The following is a 24,977-nucleotide window of genomic DNA, read 5'->3' as shown; positions in this document are numbered from 1 at the left end:
CCCCACGACAACACATGGGGATATATAATATATATTTTTTATATTTATAAAAGATAATATATTGGGCTATCATCTTGGAGTTGGCTGTCAAATCATCTTTTCTCCGACTGCACGCCCAACGTGGAGTAGTTGAAGTTCTCTTCTGCTCTTCATATCTTGCTATATAGACATTATATTTTTTTATATAAGATAGGCTAATAATATATTTGTCTTGGAGTTGTCAAATCATCTTTTACGGCGTCACAACGGCAAGGTTTGGCCACATTATTCATATAATGTCATAAGTCAGAGACATTCCATTCCCTTTTCTTTTTTTTTTTTTACTTTTACGCGCGGGCCCCACATCATTGCGCCTTTTACGGCAAGGTTTGGTTTGACAGTTGAGTTCGCCTTGGCAGTAGGCTATTATTCCATATGGTCCATATGTTTCTTCCCTTTTTAATTAATTTTATTATGTTATAACGATGTAGCCTACGGCTGAAATAAACGGTGCGGTGCGTCCTATACGCACCATGTATGGACATTGGGATGGACATCTCCATCTTCAAATTCATATACTGTAGCCTTGCATTGTGGATTTAAGTTAATGGATAGTTTTATGAAACGCACGGCAATGTAGGCCTACTCACGTTGGCTGGTAGGTGGTAATTCCATGTCGTCTCTCCACTGAAGTAGCCTAGTATCCAATCCAACATGTCCCGTTCGCAAAGTGAACCCTTTCATCATTATCCATCTTTGTTCAATGGTCCAAAACAGAGCGTGTGTGTGTGTGTGTGTGTGTGTGTGTGTGTGTGTGTGTGTGTGTGTGTGTGTGTGTGTGTGTGTGTGTGTGTGGAAAGGGAGAGGACACGTCGTTCGCTTCACGCTGTTGGTTACAACAATATAGCCTATTCATTATTTATTTATTTTGGTCGGCAAAGCCCATGTTCAAGTTCAAACTCTCTCACGCAACATGTCGCTTTGATGTCATGCAGAATGTAGCCTAATGGGCAATTTCCTATTGATCAGATACACACCTGAAAGTATTCACGCTGATTAACAGTTAATTTGAGCAGTGATGGTAAAAGTAGGCCTAATCAGTGAGAATGCTTTCAGGTGATTCTTTCTCCGCGCTCAAAGGCCAAGTAAAAAAAAAAGAGAGAGAGATTAAACTTGAACTCTGTCGGTCTGACTGTCCCACCGCCTCATCCAAGCCTTCAACCAACTGTCCAAAAAGGAAAATGGACATGTAGGATTCATTTAGTTCCATTACACTGTCAGGGTATTGCATATCACCTAAAACCGGAGTAATTCTTCAAAATGTGGACTACATCACATCACAGATGCAGCACTCAAGGTAATTAAATGTCAAACCAAACCTCACCATTGTGACTCCGACCAAGCCAAATATATTATTAGCCTATCTTATATAAATATAATAACGATATTATATATCCCCACGTGTGGGGAAAGGCTTTTTTGAGAGGTGATAGAATAGGGTGGTAGAATAGGGTGGTTGGGCCCATTAAATATACAAAAAAAACTCTTAATAGGCTGCGCAAAAAAAGAAAAGGAAAGGGGCAAATACACGTTATAGCCTACACAGTATATGTGTAGGTATAACGTGTCCGTTGGCTTCACGCTGGTCGCAACGACTTCACTTTTAGCGTTTCTTGGTTATAGACCTATTCATTCTTTATTTTTTATTCTATTGGTCGGCAATGTGCGAGCCCATGGCACCATCCGCGACCCCACGTTGGGTCGGGACACATAGTTTGAGAACCGCTGCCACTTTCTCAATCCGTGGAGGCTGGAGCCTTGTTTCTTTATTCAATCAACTGCCAGAAAAAATAAAATAAAACTTTTTCCCCACTCATCTCTGGCCCGAGATCGCTAGGGGTGGTCATCCAGGATATCTGGCTCAATTGAAAGGGTATCAGATATTTCACTTGGCACAGCGGGATATACCGGGCCCGAGTTCAAGACAGAGGATCGCTGTCGTTTGAAATGACCACCGATAAACCCCCGGGGACGAGATCTGATCTTAGCCTCGTCTGCGAGGCCTCTTAGTCTGTTCTTGAGAGACTAACCATGTCAGTGGTTCTCAAACCTTTTCATGTGAAGGACCCCCAAACTGATATTTATTTGGCCACGGACCCCCATCTCAAAATATTTAGTTCCAGGGACCACCCAGAAGCAAAATTTGAGTTACAAACGTTCGCTTTGAAAATACATATATTCAAAGATTTGCACACATTTTCACGACTTTTTCAAAAATAGCAGATCTACAAGCTCGCAGCGCGGCACCCTGGTTAAAGCATTCAATAATGATGTCTAGGGATGGGACGATAAGTGATATTATCGTGTATTGTGATAAAGAAAAACACTCAAGATAATCGTATCGTGGAGATTTACGTTTATCGTGATATCGTCCTCTGTCATGCACTGGGATCAATTCACCTTTTATTTGCCGAGCTGCATGTCCGGTACCACTTAAACCCTCTATAATTGGTAAAAGGTACTTATAATATACATACTTGATATAGTCTTTTGTCACTCTCTATGAAATGCCTTTGCCAAAAATAGCAGATCTACAAGCTCACAACACGTCGCGTTGTGAGCTTGTAAATATGCAATTTTTTGGCAAATGTTCCGCCCCAAGTTAATGGATTTTGATTATCGCGATAATATCGTAAATCGCGATTTCTTTTGTCACAATAATCGTGAAATATGAAATGTTCATATCGTCCCATCCCTAATGATGTCAGTACTATGATATCAGTAATCTCCATATTTGAGAAACTTTCAGTGAAAGTCAGCATCCGTTGATGTCCATGATAACATTGAGTAAAAACATCATGTATTCACAATACTGTATGCATTTCCTTGGCCTACTGACAGAATGCTCAGGGAATTCAGTGCACACACACACACGCACACGCACACGCACACACACACGCACACACACACACACACACACACACACACACACACACACACACACACACACACACACACACACACCATTTCTAGACGGCTTGCCGCCCCCTAGGAGCACGCTGCAAAAATGTACCCAATCGTATCGTGGAGATTTAATTCATCGCCAAATCATCCTCCGTCATGCACTGGGATCAATTCACCTTTTATTTGCAGAGCTGCATATTCGGTACCATTTAAACCTTCTATTGGTAAAACGTACTTATAATATACGTTCTTGATACAGTCTTTTTTTCACTCTACCAAATCTCTTTGCCCAAAAATAGCTGATCTACAAGCTTACAACTCGGCGCGACACGTTGTGAGCTTTAGATCTGCTATTTTTTGGCAAATGTTCCGCCCCAGGATAACGGTAGCCATAAATCATAACTTCCAGGAGAGGGTGCTAATATTCGGACGTTATGTCTCTCCTGGAGTTATAAGGTAGAGTCATAGGGGTATCACTGGTTGAGCCCCAACGTCCATACTCGACTCAAAACATGTACAAATCAATAAGGTGCTCACCGCGTCGTCGAAACAGCTTTATATCTACCGGCGAGCCCACTCGTTGGCATGTGTTAGTCCATATGTTTCTAATAAATTAATGTTTACTCAAACTTCTCAGAGTCTCATCGCTTTCCTTGTTTTTTAACTGCTTGGGTAAAAATGGCCGAACATATCACGTGACGTTGATCGCCGCTGCGATTCGCTCATACTAGGACATGACGTTTTTGTATGCGGTATTCCAACGTTCTGTAGTTCTGAAGCGTTCTGAAGGCGGAAGCATTCCGACAAGGAAACGTGAGTCTCGGAGAAGTTTGAGTAAACTTTAACACACTTACTGCCATTTAAATATGCCTTCTTTGGGCTCTCCCTGCCATAAATCTCCATAGACTTCCATGTAATTTATAGTGCACAGATCATGCACGCCTGTGCACAGATCATGCACCATGTTTGTGCAGGCTGTTAACAGCTTTCAAACAAAAAAATCAGATTGGAAATCCGTTCAGGCATTCTTGAGAAAATAGCCATTATGTTTTACATGTTATGTAAGCAAAGATGGCTGCCCTGTATGAAAGATGGGGTTGTATGGGGGGTGGAACATGCAAAAATATTTTTTTTTTGTTTTTTTTCTAAGTAAAAGTCGATTAAAGTCGTTTGGCAGGGAAGTCCATAGTGAGATAGTTGATCTGAAAGTCGTTTGGCACTAAGTGAGTTAATTTATTAGAAACATATGGACTAACACATGCCAACGAGTGGGCTCGCCGGTAGATATAAAGCTGTTTCGACGACGCGGTGAGCACCTTATTGATTTGTACATGTTTTCAGCGTAGTATGGACGTTGGGGCTCAACCAGTGATACCCCTATGACTCTACCTTATAACTCCAGGAGAGACATAACGTCCGAATATTAGCACCCTCTCCTGGAAGTTATGATTTATGGCTAGGATAACGGGTGTTGGGGATATTTTGATTATCGCGATCATAAATCGCGATTTCTCTGGTCACAATAATCGTGATATGAAATTTTCATATCGTCCCGTACCTAGTGTATATAAATACATAGAAATATGGAGTCATTAGGTCTCTGCCCGACCGCAACGATGCATGATGTTAAATACAGGGTTCCCACACATTTTTACCAATTAATTTCCAAAACTTTTCCAGAATATTTAACCCGATTTCCAGGACTATATAACAATAATTCAGCTCAATAACGAGTTGCTTACTCCTATGCGCAATGCCCAAAGACAGTGGTTCTCAAACTTTTCAGGCCGTGACCCCCGAAATAATCATATTTTAACTGGGGACCCCGGCACCCTAATGAGCACTAAGAGTTGAGGAATTTTGTTTAACATGGTTTCATAGTGAAAATAGCCGATCTACATGCTCACAACGCCTCGCAACTAGCCTCGCTATTTTCACAATTTCTGCCTCTAATATTTGACAATTTGGCCAATGTTTCATTTGTCATTTCAGAGGTATTAACAAAATCAATAACCAAAGACAATGCACAGCTAATTTTTCCAGGACCTTCCAGGACCCTTGATCGATTCCAAAACTTTTCCAGAACTGGAAAAATATTTTTCTAATTTCAAAATATTTCCAGGAATTTCATGACCGTGGGAACCCTGTAAACATGTGTTCCTGCGGTGACATTTGATTGAATATGCCCACAGAGCTGAGACTGTCTCCTACCTCCGTGTCCCTGCTCTGGTCCCTCGGGGGTCGCACCCTCTGCCTTCAGGATCTTCTGACCTTCAGCGACTTTGACAGCCACGGCCCGGCAGATGGCTCCGATCTTCCTCTCCAGGGAGCGCACACCCGCCTCCCGGGTGTAACTGCAGGTGCAGACCAGACACACAGACACGCACACACAGGTTAATAATAATATTCTTTGTCTTTATGGTTGCACAATCAGTGTACCACATCTCCCTCTGAATGCGTCAGTGTATACAAGTGTGAACAGTCACAGAAAGACTACGATTGTCTACATACAGTACATATGTGGCATTTTAACCATATAGTGGGCTATATTAGTACTTGGTATTAGTGTTCCGGCTAACCAACTAGCCAATGTAACTTTATAGCATGGCTTATTTGGGAAGGCAATGGCAGCATGGAACAGTCAGATTCATAGAACAAAATCACTGTCGAGTCATAAGCGCTCAGCTGCTGAAGCCCTACAATACTCTAGGGTCCAATTTGTGCCTTGCAGTAATATAATGCTTAGGTTTGAAACAAAATACCCCTGTCCACTTCGACAGTTGATGACGCCGACATCGCCGGATGTGGAACTCCACTTACATTTCACACATTAGCTGACAGTAGGCCAAGACTTCTACTCTCCCCTGTCAGACCTTTGGTTAGCTTCTCAGCTCCTATTACTAGCAGCGCCTCAGTGGCGTCATCTAGCAACATCATGCAGAGTGCACGATGGGGCCAGCAGGAGAGTCATGTGTGGTGCAGTAATGTTCCCACAATGATCTTTAACATTTAACCAGGGTTCCCACACATCCTTACCAATTAATTTCCAAAACTTTTCCAGAATATTTAACCCGATTTCCAGGACTATATAACAATAATTCAGCTCAATAAAGAGTCGCTTACTCCTATGCGCAATGCCCAAAGACAGGTAGTGTATGCCAGTGGTTGTCAACCTCTTCAGGCCGTGACCCCCGAAATAATCATATTTGAAGAGAGTTGAGGAATTTTGTATAACACGGTTTTATTGTGAAAATAGCCGATCTACATGTTCACAACGCCTCGCGTTGCGAGGCGTTGTGAACATGTAGATCTGCTATTTTCACAATTTCTGCCTCTAATATTTGACAATTTGGCCAATGTTTAATTTGTCATTTCAGTATTAACAAAATCAATAACGAAAGACAATGCATAGTTATTTTTTCCAGGACCTTCCAGGACCCTTGATCAATTCCAAAACTTTTCCAGTACTGGAAAAATATTTTTCTAATTTCTAAATATTTCCAGGAATTTCATGACCGTGGGAACCCTGTTGAAGTTAATCATCTGGTTGCACAGGTTGAGAACCACTGGCCTAGAACAGCCGAGAACGCCATCTAGCGCCCAAAACGTGTAAACACGTCCTGGTTACTCAAAGTGTTAAAGGAGCCTGATGTGTTTACCTGAGGATTGGATCAGTGTTGATGTGATTACCTATTGATCGTATCCAGTGTATTGATGTATTTACAGTACCTAGTGATCGTATCCAGTGTATTCGATGTATTTACAGTACCTAGTGATCGTATCCAGTGTATTGATGCATTTACAGTACCTAGTGATCGTATCCAGTGTATTGATGCATTTACAGTACCTAGTGATCGTATCCAGTGTATTGATGTATTTACAGTACCTAGTGATCGTATCTAGTGTATTGATGTATTTACAGTACCTAGTGATCATATCCAGTGTATTGATGTATTTACAGTACCTAGTGATCGTATCCAGTGTATTGATGTATTTACAGTACCTAGTGATCGTATCCAGTGTATTGATGCATTTACAGTACCTAGTGATCGTATCCAGTGTATTGATGCATTTACAGTACCTAGTGATCGTATCCAGTGTATTGATGCATTTACAGTACCTAGTGATCGTATCTAGTGTATTGATGTATTTACAGTACCTAGTGATCGTATCCAGTGTATTGATGTATTTACAGTACCTAGTGATCGTATCTAGTGTATTGATGCATTTACAGTACCTAGTGATCGTATCCAGTGTATTGATGTATTTACAGTACCTAGTGATCGTATCCAGTGTATTGATGTATTTACAGTACCTAGTGATCGTATCCAGTGTATTGATGTATTTACAGTACCTAGTGATCGTATCCAGTGTATTGATGTATTTACAGTACCTAGTGATCGTATCCAGTGTATTGATGCATTTACAGTACCTAGTGATCGTATCCAGTGTATTGATGCATTTACAGTACCTAGTGATCGTATCCAGTGTATTGATGCATTTACAGTACCTAGTGATCGTATCCAGTGTATTGATGTATTTACAGTACCTAGTGATCGTATCCAGTGTATTGATGTATTTACAGTACCTAGTGATCGTATCCAGTGTATTGATGCATTTACAGTACCTAGTGATCGTATCCAGTGTATTGATGCATTTACAGTACCTAGTGATCGTATCCAGTGTATTGATGTATTTACAGTACCTAGTGATCGTATCCAGTGTATTGATGCATTTACAGTACCTAGTGATCGTATCCAGTGTATTGATGTATTTACAGTACCTAGTGATCGTATCCAGTGTATTGATGTATTTACAGTACCTAGTGATCGTATCCAGTGTATTGATGTATTTACAGTACCTAGTGATCGTATCCAGTGTATTGATGTATTTACAGTACCTAGTGATCGTATCCAGTGTATTGATGCATTTACAGTACCTAGTGATCGTATCCAGTGTATTGATGTATTTACAGTACCTAGTGATCGTATCCAGTGTATTGATGTATTTACAGTACCTAGTGATCGTATCCAGTGTATTGATGTATTTACAGTACCTAGTGATCGTATCCAGTGTATTGACGTATTTACAGTACCTAGTGATCGTATCCAGTGTATTGATGTATTTACAGTACCTAGTGATCGTATCCAGTGTATTGATGTATTTACAGTACCTAGTGATCGTATCCAGTGTATTGATGTATTTACAGTACCTAGTGATCGTATCCAGTGTATTCAATGTATTTACAGTACCTAGTGATCGTATCCAGTGTATTGATGTATTTACAGTACCTAGTGATCGTATCCAGTGTATTGATGTATTTACAGTACCTAGTGATCGTATCCAGTGTATTGATGTATTTACAGTACCTAGTGATCGTATCCAGTGTATTCAATGTATTTACAGTACCTAGTGATCGTATCCAGTGTATTGATGTATTTACAGTACCTAGTGATCGTATCCAGTGTATTCAATGTATTTACAGTACCTAGTGATCGTATCCAGTGTATTGATGTATTTACAGTACCTAGTGATCGTATCCAGTGTATTGATGTATTTACAGTACCTAGTGATCGTATCCAGTGTATTGATGCATTTACAGTACCTAGTGATCGTATCCAGTGTATTGATGTATTTACAGTACCTAGTGATCGTATCCAGTGTATTGATGCATTTACAGTACCTAGTGATCGTATCCAGTGTATTGATGCATTTACAGTACCTAGTGATCGTACTCGTACTCGTACTCGTACTCGTCTTCTTCCGCTTTTCCGGTCAGGGTCCGGGTCGCGGGGGCAGTATCCTCAGCAGGGAAGCCCAGACAGTCCTCTCCCCAGCCACTTCCACCAGCTCCTCCGGGGGGATCCCGAGGCGTTCCCAGGCCAGCTGAGAGATATAATCTCTCCAGCGTGTTCTGGGTCGACCCCGAGGTCTCCTCCCGGTTGGACGTGCCCGAAACACTTCCCCAGGGAAGCGTCCGGGAGGCATCCTAACCAGATGCCCGACCCACCTCAACTGGCTCCTCTCGACGTGTAGGAGCAGCGGCTCTACTCCGAGTCCCTCCCGGATGTTTGAGTTCTTCACCCTATCTCTAAGGCTTAGCCCAGACACCCTGCGGAGGAAACTCATTTCGGCCGCTTGTACTCGGGACCTCATTCTTTCGGTCATTACCCAAAGCTCATGACCATAGGTGAGGATTGGGACGTAGACTGACCGGTAAATCGAGAGCTTCGCCTTGCGGCTCAGCTCTCTTTTCACCACAACGGACCGGTGCAGCGTCCGCATTACTGCGGACGCTGCCCCGATCCGCCTGTCAATCTCCCGCTCCCTCCTTCCATCACTCGTGAACAAGATCCCGAGGTACTTGAACTCCTCCACTTGAAGCAGGGCCACCTCCCCGACCCGGAGTGGGCACTCCACCCTTTTCCGGCTGAGAACCATAGCCTCGGACTTGGAGGTGCTGATCCTCATCCCGGCCGCTTCACACTCGGCGGCGAACCGCCCCAGGGAGAGCTGGAGGTCGTTGCTCGAAGCAGCAAAGAGGATCACATCATCCGCAAAAAGCAGGGATGAGATCCTCCCGCCACCGAACTCGACACCCTCCGCCCCCCGGCTGCGCCTAGAAATTCTGTCCATAAAAATTATGAACAGAACCGGTGACAAAGGGCAGCCTTGGCGGAGTCCAACTCCCACCGGAAACATGTCCGACTTACTGCCGGCTACACGGACCAGACTCACACTCCTTCGGTACAGGGATTGAATGGCCCTTAGCAACGCGCCATCAACCCCATACTCCTGGAGCACCCCCCACAGGATACCTCGGGGGACACGGTCGTAAGCCTTTTCCAAATCCACAAAACACATGTGGACACATGTGGAGGGGGCATGGGAGTTTGCCCAACCTAGTGATCGTATCCAGTGTATTGATGTATTTACAGTACCTAGTGATCGTATCCAGTGTATTGATGTATTTACAGTACCTAGTGATCGTATCCAGTGTATTGATGTATTTACAGTACCTAGTGATCGTATCCAGTGTATTGATGTATTTACAGTACTTAGTGATCGTATCCAGTGTATTGATGTATTTACAGTACCTAGTGATCGTATCCAGTGTATTGATGCATTTACAGTACCTAGTGATCGTATCCAGTGTATTCAATGTATTTACAGTACCTAGTGATCGTATCCAGTGTATTGATGTATTTACAGTACCTAGTGATCGTATCCAGTGTATTGATGTATTTACAGTACCTAGTGATCGTATCCAGTGTATTGATGTATTTACAGTACCTAGTGATCGTATCCAGTGTATTGATGCATTTACAGTACCTAGTGATCGTATCCAGTGTATTGATGCATTTACAGTACCTAATGATCGTATCCAGTGTATTGATGTATTTACAGTACCTAGTGATCGTATCCAGTGTATTGATGCATTTACAGTACCTAGTGATCGTATCTAGTGTATTGATGTATTTACAGTACCTAGTGATCGTATCCAGTGTATTGATGTATTTACAGTACCTAGTGATCGTATCCAGTGTATTGATGTATTTACAGTACCTAGTGATCGTATCCAGTGTATTGATGTATTTACAGTACCTAGTGATCGTATCTAGTGTATTGATGTATTTACAGTACCTAGTGATCGTATCCAGTGTATTGATGTATTTACAGTACCTAGTGATCGTATCCAGTGTATTGATGTATTTACAGTACCTAGTGATCGTATCCAGTGTATTGATGCATTTACAGTACCTAGTGATCGTATCCAGTGTATTGATGTATTTACAGTACCTAGTGATCGTATCCAGTGTATTGATGTATTTACAGTACCTAGTGATCATATCCAGTGTATTGACGTCCTTACCTGGTGATCGTATCCAATGTGGTGTCATGTGGTATCTGTAATTGCTGAGGTGTTAAACCATGCTGCTCTAGCTGGTGAGGGATCAGATGACGGTGGGCAATCTCAACCTTCTCTTCTTGGGTATAGCCTGGAACACGCACGCACGCACGCATGCACGCACACACACGCACGCACGCACGCACGCACACACACACACACACGCACAGGAGGCAGAGATTATGCTTTCGCCCTGTTCCGTTGTGTCTGTCCGTCCTTCTGTGCACAGTTAATGTTGTAAACCACTGGATCAATTGGCGTCAACATTTGCACACACACACACTTTTTAACAGATTATCAACTGATTATGCAATTTACCACAGGTGTTGTGGCTATGGCACCCTGACGGTTTCAATTGTTCAAATAGGTAAGGGAACTGAGGTAAGGGAACTCCGTCTTTATTCCTACTAACAAAAACATTACATGTTTTGGTTAGTGGTGCTGCCTGATTCTGTCTGGAGAGATTACTGTAAGTGATGTCATAGGATGAACCTATTACTGTACCCATAAACCAGGCGTTTTCAAAGTGGGTGACGGGGCACCCTGGGGTGCCGTGACGGCAGTCCAGGGTTGCCGCGAGATAATTTGATAATATTTGGAATTTATTTGGACACTTGAAAAAAATATTTAGTATCATTTTAAACTTGAAGTACAAAGTTATTTTCAGTCAGTTCTAACCAAAATGGCTATTATCTCAACGTTTTCCTCGCAACATAATCACTAAAATATTGTCACTGTCGGGCAGAAACCTCGTATCTCCAAGTTTCAAATGTGTACGTCTTTTGGTAAAGCAAAGCCCTGCTTCATCATACAAGACTGTCGCACAAAACTAGTGAAAACAGCCGATCTACAAGCACACAACGCCTCGCGATGCGAGGCGTTGTGTGCTTGTAGATCTGCTGTTTTCACTAGTTTAGTACATTTTATAGCTGAAAAATACAAAACGAACGGTTCTGGACATACAAGGTTTCCACCCGACAACGACGATATGCTATAAATATAAGGTGCTGGGAGTGAAAATTATAATGTAGGGGTGCCTCGGATTAAAAAAATATTTATGGGGTGCCCTGAGACAAAAAAGTTTGGGAACCCCTGCCCTAATACATCACTGAGGGACTTCCTCTCCTGTTATTATAGGTGACAACGTCAGCTGTCAACACAACCCTTCATGAGGGTGCAGGTCAAGTCGTTTGGTTTGGCCCTAAAACGCGCTGGACGCGTGGCACAAGTAAACACGCTGGACACGGAGTGTGAAGACCCCTGGATGTTAATGTAACTGAGAGTGGACATGGGCTTTTTGCTAAACAACAGAAACAGTATTGTATTGCTGCATTCATCCAGTAACTATTATTCCTGTGGCGTAATCACCTAATTATGCCGGTGAAAATTGACTCACCCAGAAGTCATTAACAGCCATTTAGGCCTGAACGCAAATCTGTGTCACTTTAGATTTTTGAACCACTTTAACCATTATTTTATAGCCAGTAAACTAGACTCCTCCTGCCTTCTGATCGTCTGGTTCATGAGGGTAATTATTTTATGCTTTAGCTATTAACCCAGGGGTTAAAGCCAAAAGAAATCCCAAGACTGAAATCCCAATATGTGATTTTTGAAACACTAGAAGATCGGCCGGCTGTGCCGGCCTCCCCTCTAGGTCGTCGCGTTGCGTCTATAGGAGTAAATATTCGTCGAAAACAAATCCCTGAGGTACAGGGTGGCCACGATCTGATGGTTTTTTTGAGAAAATATTTTTTTTTGAGAAAAAAAAAGTTTTTTGGGGAAAAAAAAGTTTTTTGAGAAAAAAAAAGTTTTTTGAGAAAAAAAAATTTTTGAGAAAAAAAAATGTTTGAGAAAAAAGAAATTTGAGAAAAAAGATTTTTTGATAAAAAAAAAATTTGAGAAAAAATTTTTTTTCTCAAAATAAAAATTTTAGAGAAAAAAATTTTTTTCTCAAAAAAAAGAATTTAGAGAAAAAAATTTTTTTGAGAAAAACAAATTTTTTGAGAAAAAAAAAATTTGAGAAAAAAAAATTTTTTGAGAAAAAAAAATTTTAGAGAAAAAAAAATTTGAGAAAAAAAAAGTTTTTTGAGAAAAAAATTTTGATTCCCTACACTCTACCGACATCTGCTCTGGCTATGAGTTGAAGTGGAGGCGAAATGGGCGTGGAAGTGGGATGCGGCTCTAAGAGGAATGTAATAATAGATGGCACGCGCAGCGCACACCAATATTTGGGGTGTTTCCCTGAAGTTCTGAACTGCCTTCACTGAATGTGTGTGTGTGTGTGTGTGTGTGTGTGCCAATCCATGCTTCATTTTATAGAAGTATCTTCTGAAGTTATATTCTATGCTAGTCTTACCAATTAAAATACTCATATCTTGAAATTATAACTGCTTTTTAGTCTGGAGATCACTTGACTAGCGTTTCGACTACTTTGTCATTCACACCGCGGCCATCGCTACACCTTCCCCTTATTTATTATTTTTTGCAGTTCTGCACTGATCTCAGAAACAGACCTTATGGAATCCTCAAGACTGAAATCAGTCCCCATGACTGAGAACTTTAACCCCTGTTAACTCATTCATAGCCAAGCCACAAGTTTCCCCGAGTTATTTCAGTACCCCGAGACTGCCACAGCCCGAGTTTCCCGAGTTGGCCGCCATTTAAAAAAAAGAAAAAAAAAAAATCAAAAAATATATTAGGCATGATCGCAATCGCGAAATTGCATGTTTAGCCCCATAACAAATACATCTTTCTTTATTTGAGTTACAAATGTTCGCTTTTAAAAAGATATATCCAAAGACTTAAAGATTGTAGATCTGCTGTTTTTCAATAGTTAAAAGCATAAAATAATTCCCAAATAAATGGGTTAACAAACGACATCAAGTAGCACTCACCTGGCACCTGCAGCACCTCCATTCTGTCCAACAGGGCTGGAGGGATGGTCGCCGTGGAGTTTGCAGTGGCGATGAAGATCACCTGGGAGAGGTCAAAGGCCACGTTGAGGTAGTGGTCTGTGAAGCTGTGGTTCTGCTCTGGGTCCAGCACCTACGGAGGACAATACAGACAGGGTGGCAACATGTAAGTGTGTGCGTAGGGGTGGGCGATATGGTGATATATATCGCTGAGACGATACAATGTCGCCATGATATGCCTTTTCAGAGATATCGTATATATCGTGATACAATGAGGGAGCCTTATAAAAAGATCCTGTTGAATTGTTAATACAGAGATTCATTGCAGAATCCATTTAAACCTGCATTTTGGTCTAAATTTTGGTCTAATCTAAACTATGACAGTATACAAATGATTAAGGGTCCATTTGGTTTCATTTGTATACCGAGTTACATACTTGTAAGGGTCAATTTAGACCTACCAAAAGGAACCCAGAGAGTCCCTGGACCCCACTTTGAGGAACACTTGTCTAAATGGTCTGACTGTTAATCCTTTTTCTTTTAGTTTTTGTTACCTTGAACTGTAGGTGGTTGTACTGTTAACTTGAAAAATAACCATAAGAAACAACATGAAAAAGAATCATGATAAGATCGTGTACATTTACAAAGTCCTGAATGAAAATCTAACTGACTTTTGGAAGTTTCTATTTGATTCCTTTGTACACGGTCAGTTATACAGTAAGTGTGTGTGTGTGTGTGTGTGTGTGTGTGTGTGTGTGTGTGTGTGTGTGTGTGTGTGTGTGTGTGTGTGTGTGTGCACGCACCTCCAGCAGTGCAGCGGCGGGGTCTCCCTGCAGGCTCTTCCCAAGCTTGTCCACCTCGTCCAAAAGGAACACTGGGTTGTTGACACCAACCGTCTTCAAGCCATTGATGATGCGACCTGGCATGCTCCCTACATACGTACGTCTGTCACAAAACCAGAGGGAGGGAGGGGGGGGGGGGGAGAGAGACAGGTGTAATATATTAGGGCAGGGGTCTTCAAGGTTTTCAGGCCAAGGACCTATATTCCATATTGTTTCATCGTTTGACAGCACAATCATCAATGTATTTTGGATTCATGTCAATTTGTGCTTTCAGATATTTAACCACGTGAACAACAGTCAATACTTAATAAACATGACCTTTCACTCTACACCAAACCTCTGCCGAAAATAGCAGATCTACAAGCTCACAGCTTGAAGATCTGCTATTTTTGGCTGAAGTTTTCAGAATATGGATGCTAAGTGGTTAATATAAAAAAGGAGAAGAAAGTTTCTATCACACTAAGATTTGGAGGACCCCCTGTAGTAACTACCTTGTATTAGGGTGTACCAACTTACAGTATTCCAGTAAGACGTCCTAATGGTCGAGAAGCAACCTCGCCCTTAAGCGCACAGGTCAGCTATATCCATATCTGGAGTCTGTGAGGTCAGATGTAGAGGTATTGGCCAGCTCCATATATGGAGATCTAGGTCAGGTGATGATCTTGTCGGCTCCATGTATGGCTGTCCAGGGTTTGGTGTGGTCAGTGTCATGATCTTCATACATGGAGATCCAGGTGATGACGGTCAGTGTTGTACCAACTTTCTGTATTGGCCATATATGGAGCGTGACATGAGGAATGACGGGACAGGCGTGACTGACGCAAGGGAGATGCAGGTTTTCATAGTAAATGCGAGCTACGGTCGCAATAAAATATCTGTTCGATGTGGGATCACATGAACTGTGTTTTAAAGCGCAATGCCACTTTAATAGAGGTTTGGGTTGTGTAGTTACCTGTGTAGCAGGCACGTACACACATAGACATCAAAGGGGGCTTGAGCCCTTGCCCTTTTATCCGTCTGTAAAAAAAGTGCCCTCTCCAGACCATGAATGCCATTTTCACTATGGTGAAAGAAATACAAATGCCCTCTTTCCATGCCATTCCTGAAGGCAGCATTCAAGAGAAATGCCTTGTCCAAACTCTCCTGAACTTGAATGCAGCAGCTCATGTTGAAAGAATTGCCCTCTCTGTGTAGAAATCAAGCATCGAAAATAGCCGACCTCCAAGCTCACAATGCGTCGCAGCGTGACGCGTTGTGAGCTTGGAGGTCTGCTATTTTCAATATTTTCACCAAAAGGCCCTTTTAGAAATGTCAGCCCCTGCCTCTCTAACATTCTCTGCACGTCCCTGCTGTGTAGTCATGATGTATCTAGTCCATTGTGTATGCAGATAAACACCTCCAAGCAAGTCTAACCCGTCTGTGTGAGGGAGCTGAGAAAAAGGCTAACAGTGGCATGAGGCCAGACATGCCTGGGGGCGGTTTTAATGGGAACAGATCAGAGCGAGATGGATGGTGAGATATAGTGATGACATAAGTGTCTTAACTCTTGGCAAGGACTCCAAATAGGCTCAGGAGGTTAACGAGGGCATTGTGTATTTGCAGCCACGTGAACGTGTCTGTGTAATCCTTCTGGATACTCGTGCATGTGTACCGTGTCTTGGATACACTTTAGAAACATGCATATACCCTCTATACCAGGGTTCCCCAATAGGCGGCCCGCGGGGGGCTACTGTCTGGCCCACACCAACCCCAGTAATAATGGTGGTATAAGAGCAGCAACAACACTAGAATATCGTCGTTGTCGTTATCTCCAAATTTGTACGTTCTTTCGCAAATCATACAAGGCCGTCGCACAAAAGTAGTGAAAACAGCAGATCTACAAGCACACAAGTGTGCTTGAAGATCGTCTGTTTTCACTAGTTTAAATCATTTTTAAAATGATAAATGCAAAACGAATGGTTTTGGACATACAAGATTTTCACCCGACAACGACGATATCTGAACTGTCGCAGTCGCTGGAGTAGCAGGAACGCCACCGTCGCCCCCTGCAATGTTGTGGCCCTCGGCTTGGTATACCCTAGACATAATTCGGCCCTTGGGGAAAACTAATTGGGGAACCCTGCTCTATACACTTTAAACTCTATGTTGGTTTATTTACTGTTGAGTGAGAAAACAATGTTGCACATTAAGTTAAATCATCTGGGATCCCCCCCAAAAAATGTGGGGACCCCTCTGGGGGTCCAAAGCCACAGGTTGAGAACCACTGCACCTGCCATCAGCGCCCGCCCATACATTATGTATTGTTGCAACTATTTACTGTGAGATTCAAGTTATGTAAATGTTTAGCTTCATATAGCCTCTAGAGGTGACTTTAATTTCATTGTATTTGCCAGCTGTGACCTCCTCCTGCGTATAGACAGGAAGTGAAACAGCTGGCTAATACAATGACCTCAGCATCGTGGCAAAATTTCTCTTGTGTATGTAGAGGATGTGACTGGATAATGAGAATAACATAGCATGCCTCCACCAACACTCTGCAACTGTCAAGATGTCCAAATTCAACCGGGTTAGGGTTAGGGTTAAGTATGAGTTATTATGTATTACTGTTGTCCTTGATTGTTGTCATTTATCTTGACCTTGTCCTTTGACCTCTTTAGGCCAGCCTACAGATCAGGGACGTGCTGGCCATTGGGAAAAACGGGACAACTCCCGAACGGCCGGTTCATTCCCGGCCTGGACATTAGGAAAAATAAAAAATAAAAAATGTCGTTCCATTTTGGAGGCTGGGCGGCCAACAAAGTAAATTGTCACTGTCAGGCAGAAAACCTATCTCCAAGTTTCAAATGTGTACATTTTTTTGCAAAGCAAAGCCCTGCTTCATCATACAAGGCTGTCGCGCAAAAGTAGTGAAAACAGCAGATCTACAAGCACACAACGCCTCGCGATGCGAGGCGTTGTGTGCTTGTAGATCGGCTGTTTTCACTAGTTTAAATCATTTTTAAAATGGTTTTGGACATACAAGGTTTCCACCTGACAATGACGAAATATAACTCATGTAATTGGCCCACTGGCTTGTCACTTGTCATGATCTGAAATGGCAAATTTTTGAGTGGCAGCAGCGCTATAGAGAGATCTCTCTCTCTCTATAGCGCGCAATGAGGGCCTGTGAGGGCTGAATCAGGGGCCCAGCACGTCCCTGCTACAGATCACACCCACCACCCAGCAAGAAGATCCACCTGCCTACCAGTGACATCATCCGTAGGTAGGTTTGGACATTTCAAACAAGATTATGTTACATTGTATTAATGCAAGAACAATGGCCACTATTTTAGCAAGCTAACTTTATAGGAAGAGATAGGCTGTCGTTTCTGTCTAGCTTAGATTCTCCATTGACAAAGTCAGTCGTAGGCAAGTTTCTGAACTGCCCATAACCCACCAATGAGACGAAGAGAGCAGACGTTAACTGTGCCATCTTCAAATGAGCATTTGTAATGACCAGGCAAGCAAATGAAGATTAAAGGTTAAAAATGGGTGAAGTACTCCTTTAAAGGTAATCAGTAAAATCTTAAAAAGCAGAACGGTAACCAGCGTAGGGAAGTTAAAATAGGATTATTATGTTCTCTTCTCCTGGTCATAGTAACAAAATTCACAACAACGCTCTGTACAATATGTAGTAAGAACAAAAGGGGGAAAATTCATACCTGTGTCCTCGTATATCTGACTGGTCACAGACTCCTCCCAGTGCAATGCGGTGAAATTCTCTGCCGAGAGTCCTGGCTATGGACCGTCCAACGCTGGTCTTGCCGACTCCTGGGGGCCCCACAAAGCACAGGATGGGGCCCTGAGAAGAATCACACCACAGCTCTGACTCACTGTTCTGGCATATTATTGTTTTTTAGACAGTTTGATACATGGATCTTGGCTGCATGTTTTCAAATGCACCTGCTAGGCTACGTCTTTATGATGTGATTGAGTGATAAATGTATTGTTATAAAAAGCACCTTCAGGGAGGTCTTGAGTTGTCTCACTGCCAGGTACTCCAACACACGTCTCTTCAGTTTGTCCATAGCATAGTGGTCGTTGTCCAGGACTACACGAGCTGCCCGGATGTCCAGGCAGTCTGAAGTTAGTGTGTGTGTGTGTAGGAGATGGTAGTTGTGGAAAATTAGGGAATACAAGGTCATATAAGAGGGACGGATTCATGGAGGGGGAAAAGTAAAGGAGAACGTAGGAGATATGAAATGTGTAGCAGTAGAAGAAAGAGGATAAAAAAAATATATATAATTAGAAAAAATGCAAAAATAATCATATTATGAATCATATGGAAATTGTTCCATGACATTGTGGGATAAGATCATAGCTCATCTGGGGCGGCATAGCTCAGGGGTAGAGAAATCGTCATTAGAGCACGAAGAGTTCCCAGTTCGAATCCAGGTTCCCCCTGAGTTAATGGTCCTTGAGCAAGACTCTGAACCCCTAGTTGCTCCCGGTGAGCTGGTTGGTGCCTTGCATGGTTTCCTCTGCCATCAGTGTGTGAATGGGTGAATGTAATGCACAATCTATGTAAAGCGCTTGGGTAAAAGCGCTATATAAATGCACCATTTACCATTTATTATCTGAATCAGAGGATTCCAGTACCCAGGGACCCTACGCTATCATCATTTGAAATGGGAGTCGAAAGGCAATTAGCAGAATACTTCTTGAGACTCTGGTGTGCTCCTGGTGGACATCCTCAGAACTTTTAATGAGAAAACCATCCTGGTCATATCGCTTTGTTCCAGCACCAGCAAAGTATCCAACATCTTTTAACTTACTGTAAAATGACCTGTAAAACAGTCCTGTGCAAATCATTTTACAGAAGGTGAGCTCTGATGGCTAATGTGTATAACATAGCACATGTAGGCTGCACAAGTATGCCATTTCTCAAATACTTCAGCTGTGAAAATGTACTGCATGAATAGAAGCACTGCAATGCACTCATGACATCAGAGGTGCAGATCAATAAAACCCCTATTTTATAGCATTTGGATCTGAAACTGCCAAATCAGTAATACTTACTACTGCTTGCTCCAGTGGCAGCAAAGTATCTCAACGTTTTTTAACGACTGTAAATTGGCCAGTGAAACAGTCCCCTAAAAAAATGTATTTCTTTGTAGGAAAAGCGCTTTCCCTGCAGTCTTCTCTCTCTTTCCTTTATCTCTCAAATTTATACCGCGATCTAACATTGCAGGTGTCCTGTGAACTTATCCCATGTAAATAAAACTTTGTGGGTCCCCATTTGTTTAACCTCTTTAACTTTGACTGCCAAAAACTATACTCATCAATTTGTCCCGAGGTCCACTGCACCACAGACGAGTCACTCGTCAAAGCCTCATTTCAGTTTATGATAGAGGTTGTTCGCAGTCTGTGAGGGAGTGTGTCAACCCATAGCGTTAAGGTCGGAGAACTCCTTCTAACGCTATGGACCAGAGCTATATTACCCCTACAGATTTTGTCCAAACATCACGCTAATCGCGTACACATTATCTCTATAGTCAAGTGACCAAGACAGACTGATGGTCTGATTTTTGACTTCTACTACCTGGCCTGGCAGAGACCTGTGCTCGGAGGAGCACATTTTTGAGCGGTGGTAAACCGCTTCATAGAGTGGCTGGGTGTGTGTCTGTAGCCATTTCTCCTCAGCGTTTTGCCATAGCATTGTGTGTGTGTGTGTGTGTGTGTGTGTGTGTGTGTGTGTGTGTGTGTGTGTGTGTGTGTGTGTGTGTGTGTGTGTGTGTGTGTGTGTGTGTGTGTGTAGCATAGCCTGTACATCCTAGACTTAAATCCTAGTCTGAAGATGTTATGCAAGCACGACCACCGCTCACTTCACATTGGGTGTGATTTTTCTAGTACTGGTAATAATATTTGGCACAACTAAGATCACTGCCTTTCATGTTGTGTTGTGTACATGTCTTTTTCAAGTTTTCATGTTATGCTTTTCATGTGCGGACACTACATTCAACTTACAAAAGATTAATGTCCTGCCCAACTCTTTCACTCAGATCTATTACATCCTTTGGCCGCTTCAGGACTTCCTTGTACTCACATCTTGAAACAACCTGTTCATGCTTCTAATACTGACTGTATTTACTACTTACTGTATTTCTAGTCTATTTTTTATTTGTATTTTTTACTTTATTTTATTATTATTATTATTATTTTGCTATCCCAGTTAAAGTACTGTATTCTCCATTATTTTTGAGGGTTGGGGGTATGGGTGGGAGATGGTGAGCAAGCTAACTGTACTGTATGTCTTGTGTGTCTGCTTGCATTGTATGTAATGTCCTTCTTGTGTTTTTGTACTGTATGTATGTGTTCACTTATGTGTTTTTGTACTGTTTGTATGTGTTCACTTATGTGTTTTTGTACTGTATGTATGTGCTCACTTGTGTATTTTTGTACTGTTTGTATGTGTTCACTTATGTGTTTAGGACCCCCTCTAAAATGAGATGCTACATCTCAAGGGGTGATCCTCTCAATAAATTCTGACCAAATTCTGACCAACTACCATCAAAGTGGACATGGAAAGACATGAAACCACACAGAAAGGAGGCCAGTGCCGGCTTTCTAGGGGTAGAATTATAAACGTGACACCATATAGCTGAGTATTTTTACAACATGACACAAAATAGGTCATGTGATAGTTGCTTACACAACAGCAGCGCATAAATAAGCTGTAATAATAACTGACCTGGGTCACGGAGGGGGGACGAAACCAAGGCCAATTTTAGTCCTGGCTGAAAAGGTCGCAGAACCAGTTCTTTGAAAAAGGCAGATTATGCTGAGTAATCCTCATTTCACTATGTCCACCTAAAGACACATTTCCTCTTTTTGACGACGATAGCTTAAATCTGAAACACATTCATTGCAGCCCTCAAAGAAGATTATGGATCCATGAAAGCTGGTATTACGTTTATTTTGATATTTCCCCCTTTTTAATCACAATCATTTATGTATTCTCCCTATTTTATATGTTGTTTATTACGCAGACTTTTTGTCCATTTATCCTTTTTGGTTTATTCCATTTATTCTGCTGTCTTCATTTATTGTCACCTGCCCTTCATTTGTACACTTTCTTACTCCTAAATATAAAGTTAGATTGAATTTGAATTACCCGTGGTGCTCTTGCTCCAAGGCAGCTCAACCATCATCTCCAAATAGTTCCTGGTCAGGGCATATTCAGGCATGGACTGAGGCATCTTCTTTAATCTGAATGCAAAAACAACAAAAAAGAGAACTGAAAGACCACAAATACCTGTATGTTTTCTGCGGATCTGCATATGTAAAATAGCTGATTCACAGTGAGAGAGATCAGTGCAGTTAGGAGTAGGGATGGATATCGTTCACCTTTGAAATCGATATGATACCTTTTTCGATACCTGGGAATCGATGCGATACCCTTTTCGATAACATTTTTGATACTTTTTATTTATTATTATTATAATTATTTTTTGCCCTTTTCTATGGGCTATTTTACACACCAAAATAGGTTATTAAGCCATTTATTCAGCCATTTTCATACGATACAGGAAGGCTTCTTCAACACGGAAAGAGTGGGGACTCGCTGCTGCGGTAGAGCAGAGGCGATGATGATGATGATCACACAGTGTGGCGGAGTGGAGAGTATAGAAGTTGGATAATCATCATAATAATAAACATTATAGGCTATTGTCAGCTATTTTCCACAAGTAACAAGTGTAGCCTACTAAAGCATTATTCATCATTAAACTCTCAGTAGCCCAACTGTTACAGATGCGACCGGCCAGGGGCGCGTTCAAGAGTATCGAAACGAGGTATCGTTCGTTTTTATGTGAACCGATACTCGATAGTATCGACGTCATGCGATCGATACCATTAAAAGTATCGCAGACGATACCCATCCCTAGTTAGGAGTGGATAATAAAATGTACCTCTTGAGCTCTTTGAGGCAGACTTTGAGGGCCGCCTCGGGCATGTTGGCCCCGTGCACCTTCCTCTCCAGAGCCATGGTGTCATCTCCATCATCATCCTCAGCCTCCTCCTCCAGGGAGAACTGGCGGCCCGGGAACACCCCGCCTTTACGCACTGATAACACCTGGAGGACAAACAGAGATGGAAAGGAAGAGAGTCAGTGGCAGGGTTCCCACACATTTTTACCAATTAATTTCCAAAACCTTTCCAGAATATTTAACCCAATTTTCAGGACTATATAACAATAATTCAGCTCAATAACAGGTCGTTTATCCCTATGCGCAATGCCCAAAGACAGGTAGTGTATGCCAGTGGTTCTCAACCTTTTCAGGCTGTGACCCCCGAAAGAATCATATTTTAACTGGGGACCCGGCACCCTGACGACTGACGAGCACTAAGAGTTGAGGAATTTTGTATAACACCGTTCTATTGTGAAAATAGCAGATCTACATGCTCACAACTCGGCTATTTTCACAATTTCTGCCTCTAATATTTGACAATTTGGCCCATGTTTAATTTTTCATTTCAGAGGTATTAACAAAATCAATAACTAAAGACAATGCATAGCTATTTTTTCCAGGACCTTCCAGGACCCTTGATAAATTCCAAAACTTTTCCAGTACTGGAAAAATATTTTTCTAATTTCAAAATATTTCCAGGAATTTCATGACCGTGGGAACCCTGCAGTGGGACGGAGGAAGTCTGAATGAGGCTATGTTCAGAGTGGCAGCCCGAATCAACATTTTTGATTGGAATCAGGGTGGTTTTAGTCTGAACACAAAAACAAATCGGATTTGCCTGGATGACAGACAAGAAAGAAAAAATGCCCCCATTCACATCAACGATCAAAGATCGCAGCTGGTTGCACTGTTGTCAAGGTCATGAGAGAAGAGGCTGAAGAAACTTGGCATGGACTCCAGGATACTGTGCAATGTCTACAAGTGTACGACTGAGAGTATCCTGACTGGCTGCATCACTGCCTGCCTGGTACAGAATGACCCTGACCATGAGGATTGTTAAAACAGCACATCACCAGAACTGAGCTGCCAAGGACCTCTATATGCAGAAAGGTATGGTGAAATCATGGTATTGTGAAATCAGGGACCCCAGTCACCCTAGTAAAGGACAGTTCACTCTGTTAACTCATTCACTGCTTTACCACAAGTTTCCCAAGTTATCTCATATGTCCAGGCTGCCGGGCCCGAGTTTCGGGCTGTTTTTTCAAAAATATTTTTTGGACCTCCAAAAATGTACTATGCATGATCGCGATCGTGAAATTGCATGTTTAACCCCCATACCAACACCATCTTTATCTGCAGAAGAAGAAATGCCCTGTTTCTCCGCCACTAAGTTTCGAGAGGGGAAAATGGCCCCACCCGCATGAATTTGTGCACACGGCACACAGGTACTTTTAATACCTGGCACCAGGAGTTCTCCTTCTTTGGAAGATATTATTTCGTCTCCTAGCAACTATTAGCAACGGTAGCTTGATCGAACGATAGACAAGAGCAATCTTAATACACTGATTTTAAAAAAGAAAACGCTAAAACAGAATTCTCCTTCTTTGGCAGAACTTATTTACCAAAATCATAAACCCCTGGCAGAAAAAGTGTTAAGTGGCGAGTACGTCCATGTGTCTGGTTAGAGACCTGCAGCTTTGGAACAGTTGATTACGCTTTTGCAGAGATATTGTACTGTCTCCTCATAGAGTTTTTCATTTGGAGTGGGATGTGATGGTGTTTTCCATGTGAATAGCATTGTGGTTTCACCTGCAGGAGACACAATCTCGCAGTGACACTAGTAATGCACAGCTTTTGTGAAGACCTCATCTTGAGGCATTTGTGTCCATCTAGCAAACATGTGTGCATTGTTGATTTGAAGTACAGTAGGACAACTTGCTGTATTGTGTTGTATGTATCATTACACTGAACCTCCCATACATGCCAACCTCTCCATCATTGTAATGCTGTGTATCGCCCTCCCGTTTAAAAGTTTGTCTGTGAGTGTGTATGCTAACATACACAGTATGTGATAATAATCCTTGGACCGTGAACCAGGGTGGAACATCCATCTTGTTAAAGACCCAATGAAATGACTATTTGGGGTATTTTATTTTGAAGTTTCAGTTTGAAAAGGAAGCCTGTGTGTTTCTGAACCAATCCGAGGGGACCAGCCCTTCAGGCGATGGGATTTAAAATCTGAGTAATGGGAGTAATGGGAGTCAGCAATGGGAAACAAACAGGTGAATGTAATCAAAGGTTCATTTTTATTCAAAAAGTCTATCTATATCATCACTTTTTGAATTTCTGTTCACAGGAAGTAATTAAGAATGGCCTATTTAGGGACCTTTGATATAAATATACACAAAAATCGTTTATTTTC

At 42.0% G+C, this 24,977-nt stretch overlaps 1 protein-coding gene across 1 annotated transcript in view; it reads right to left on the bottom strand.

The window, feature by feature from the left end:
• The window catches only part of lonp2 (lon peptidase 2, peroxisomal), a 39,506-nt gene that overhangs the window by 7,930 nt on the left and 6,599 nt on the right, over positions 1-24,977 (bottom strand). The window contains exons 6-13 of the mRNA XM_080737640.1: positions 22,556-22,719; positions 21,760-21,854; positions 18,608-18,726; positions 18,308-18,447; positions 14,568-14,709; positions 13,747-13,897; positions 10,817-10,943; positions 5,155-5,297 (exon numbers count right to left, since the gene is read on the bottom strand). Coding sequence (XP_080593766.1) covers positions 5,155-5,297; positions 10,817-10,943; positions 13,747-13,897; positions 14,568-14,709; positions 18,308-18,447; positions 18,608-18,726; positions 21,760-21,854; positions 22,556-22,719 — 1,081 coding nt within the window. The remainder of the gene's footprint in view (positions 1-5,154; positions 5,298-10,816; positions 10,944-13,746; positions 13,898-14,567; positions 14,710-18,307; positions 18,448-18,607; positions 18,727-21,759; positions 21,855-22,555; positions 22,720-24,977) is intronic.

Source organism: Nannobrachium achirus (assembly GCF_963921795.1).
Source record: "Nannobrachium achirus genome assembly, chromosome: 11".
In the NCBI taxonomy this organism is placed as follows: Eukaryota; Metazoa; Chordata; class Actinopteri; order Myctophiformes; family Myctophidae; genus Nannobrachium; species Nannobrachium achirus.
Note: the sequence above shows the minus strand (reverse complement) of the source record. Positions and strands in the feature narration are given on the sequence as shown.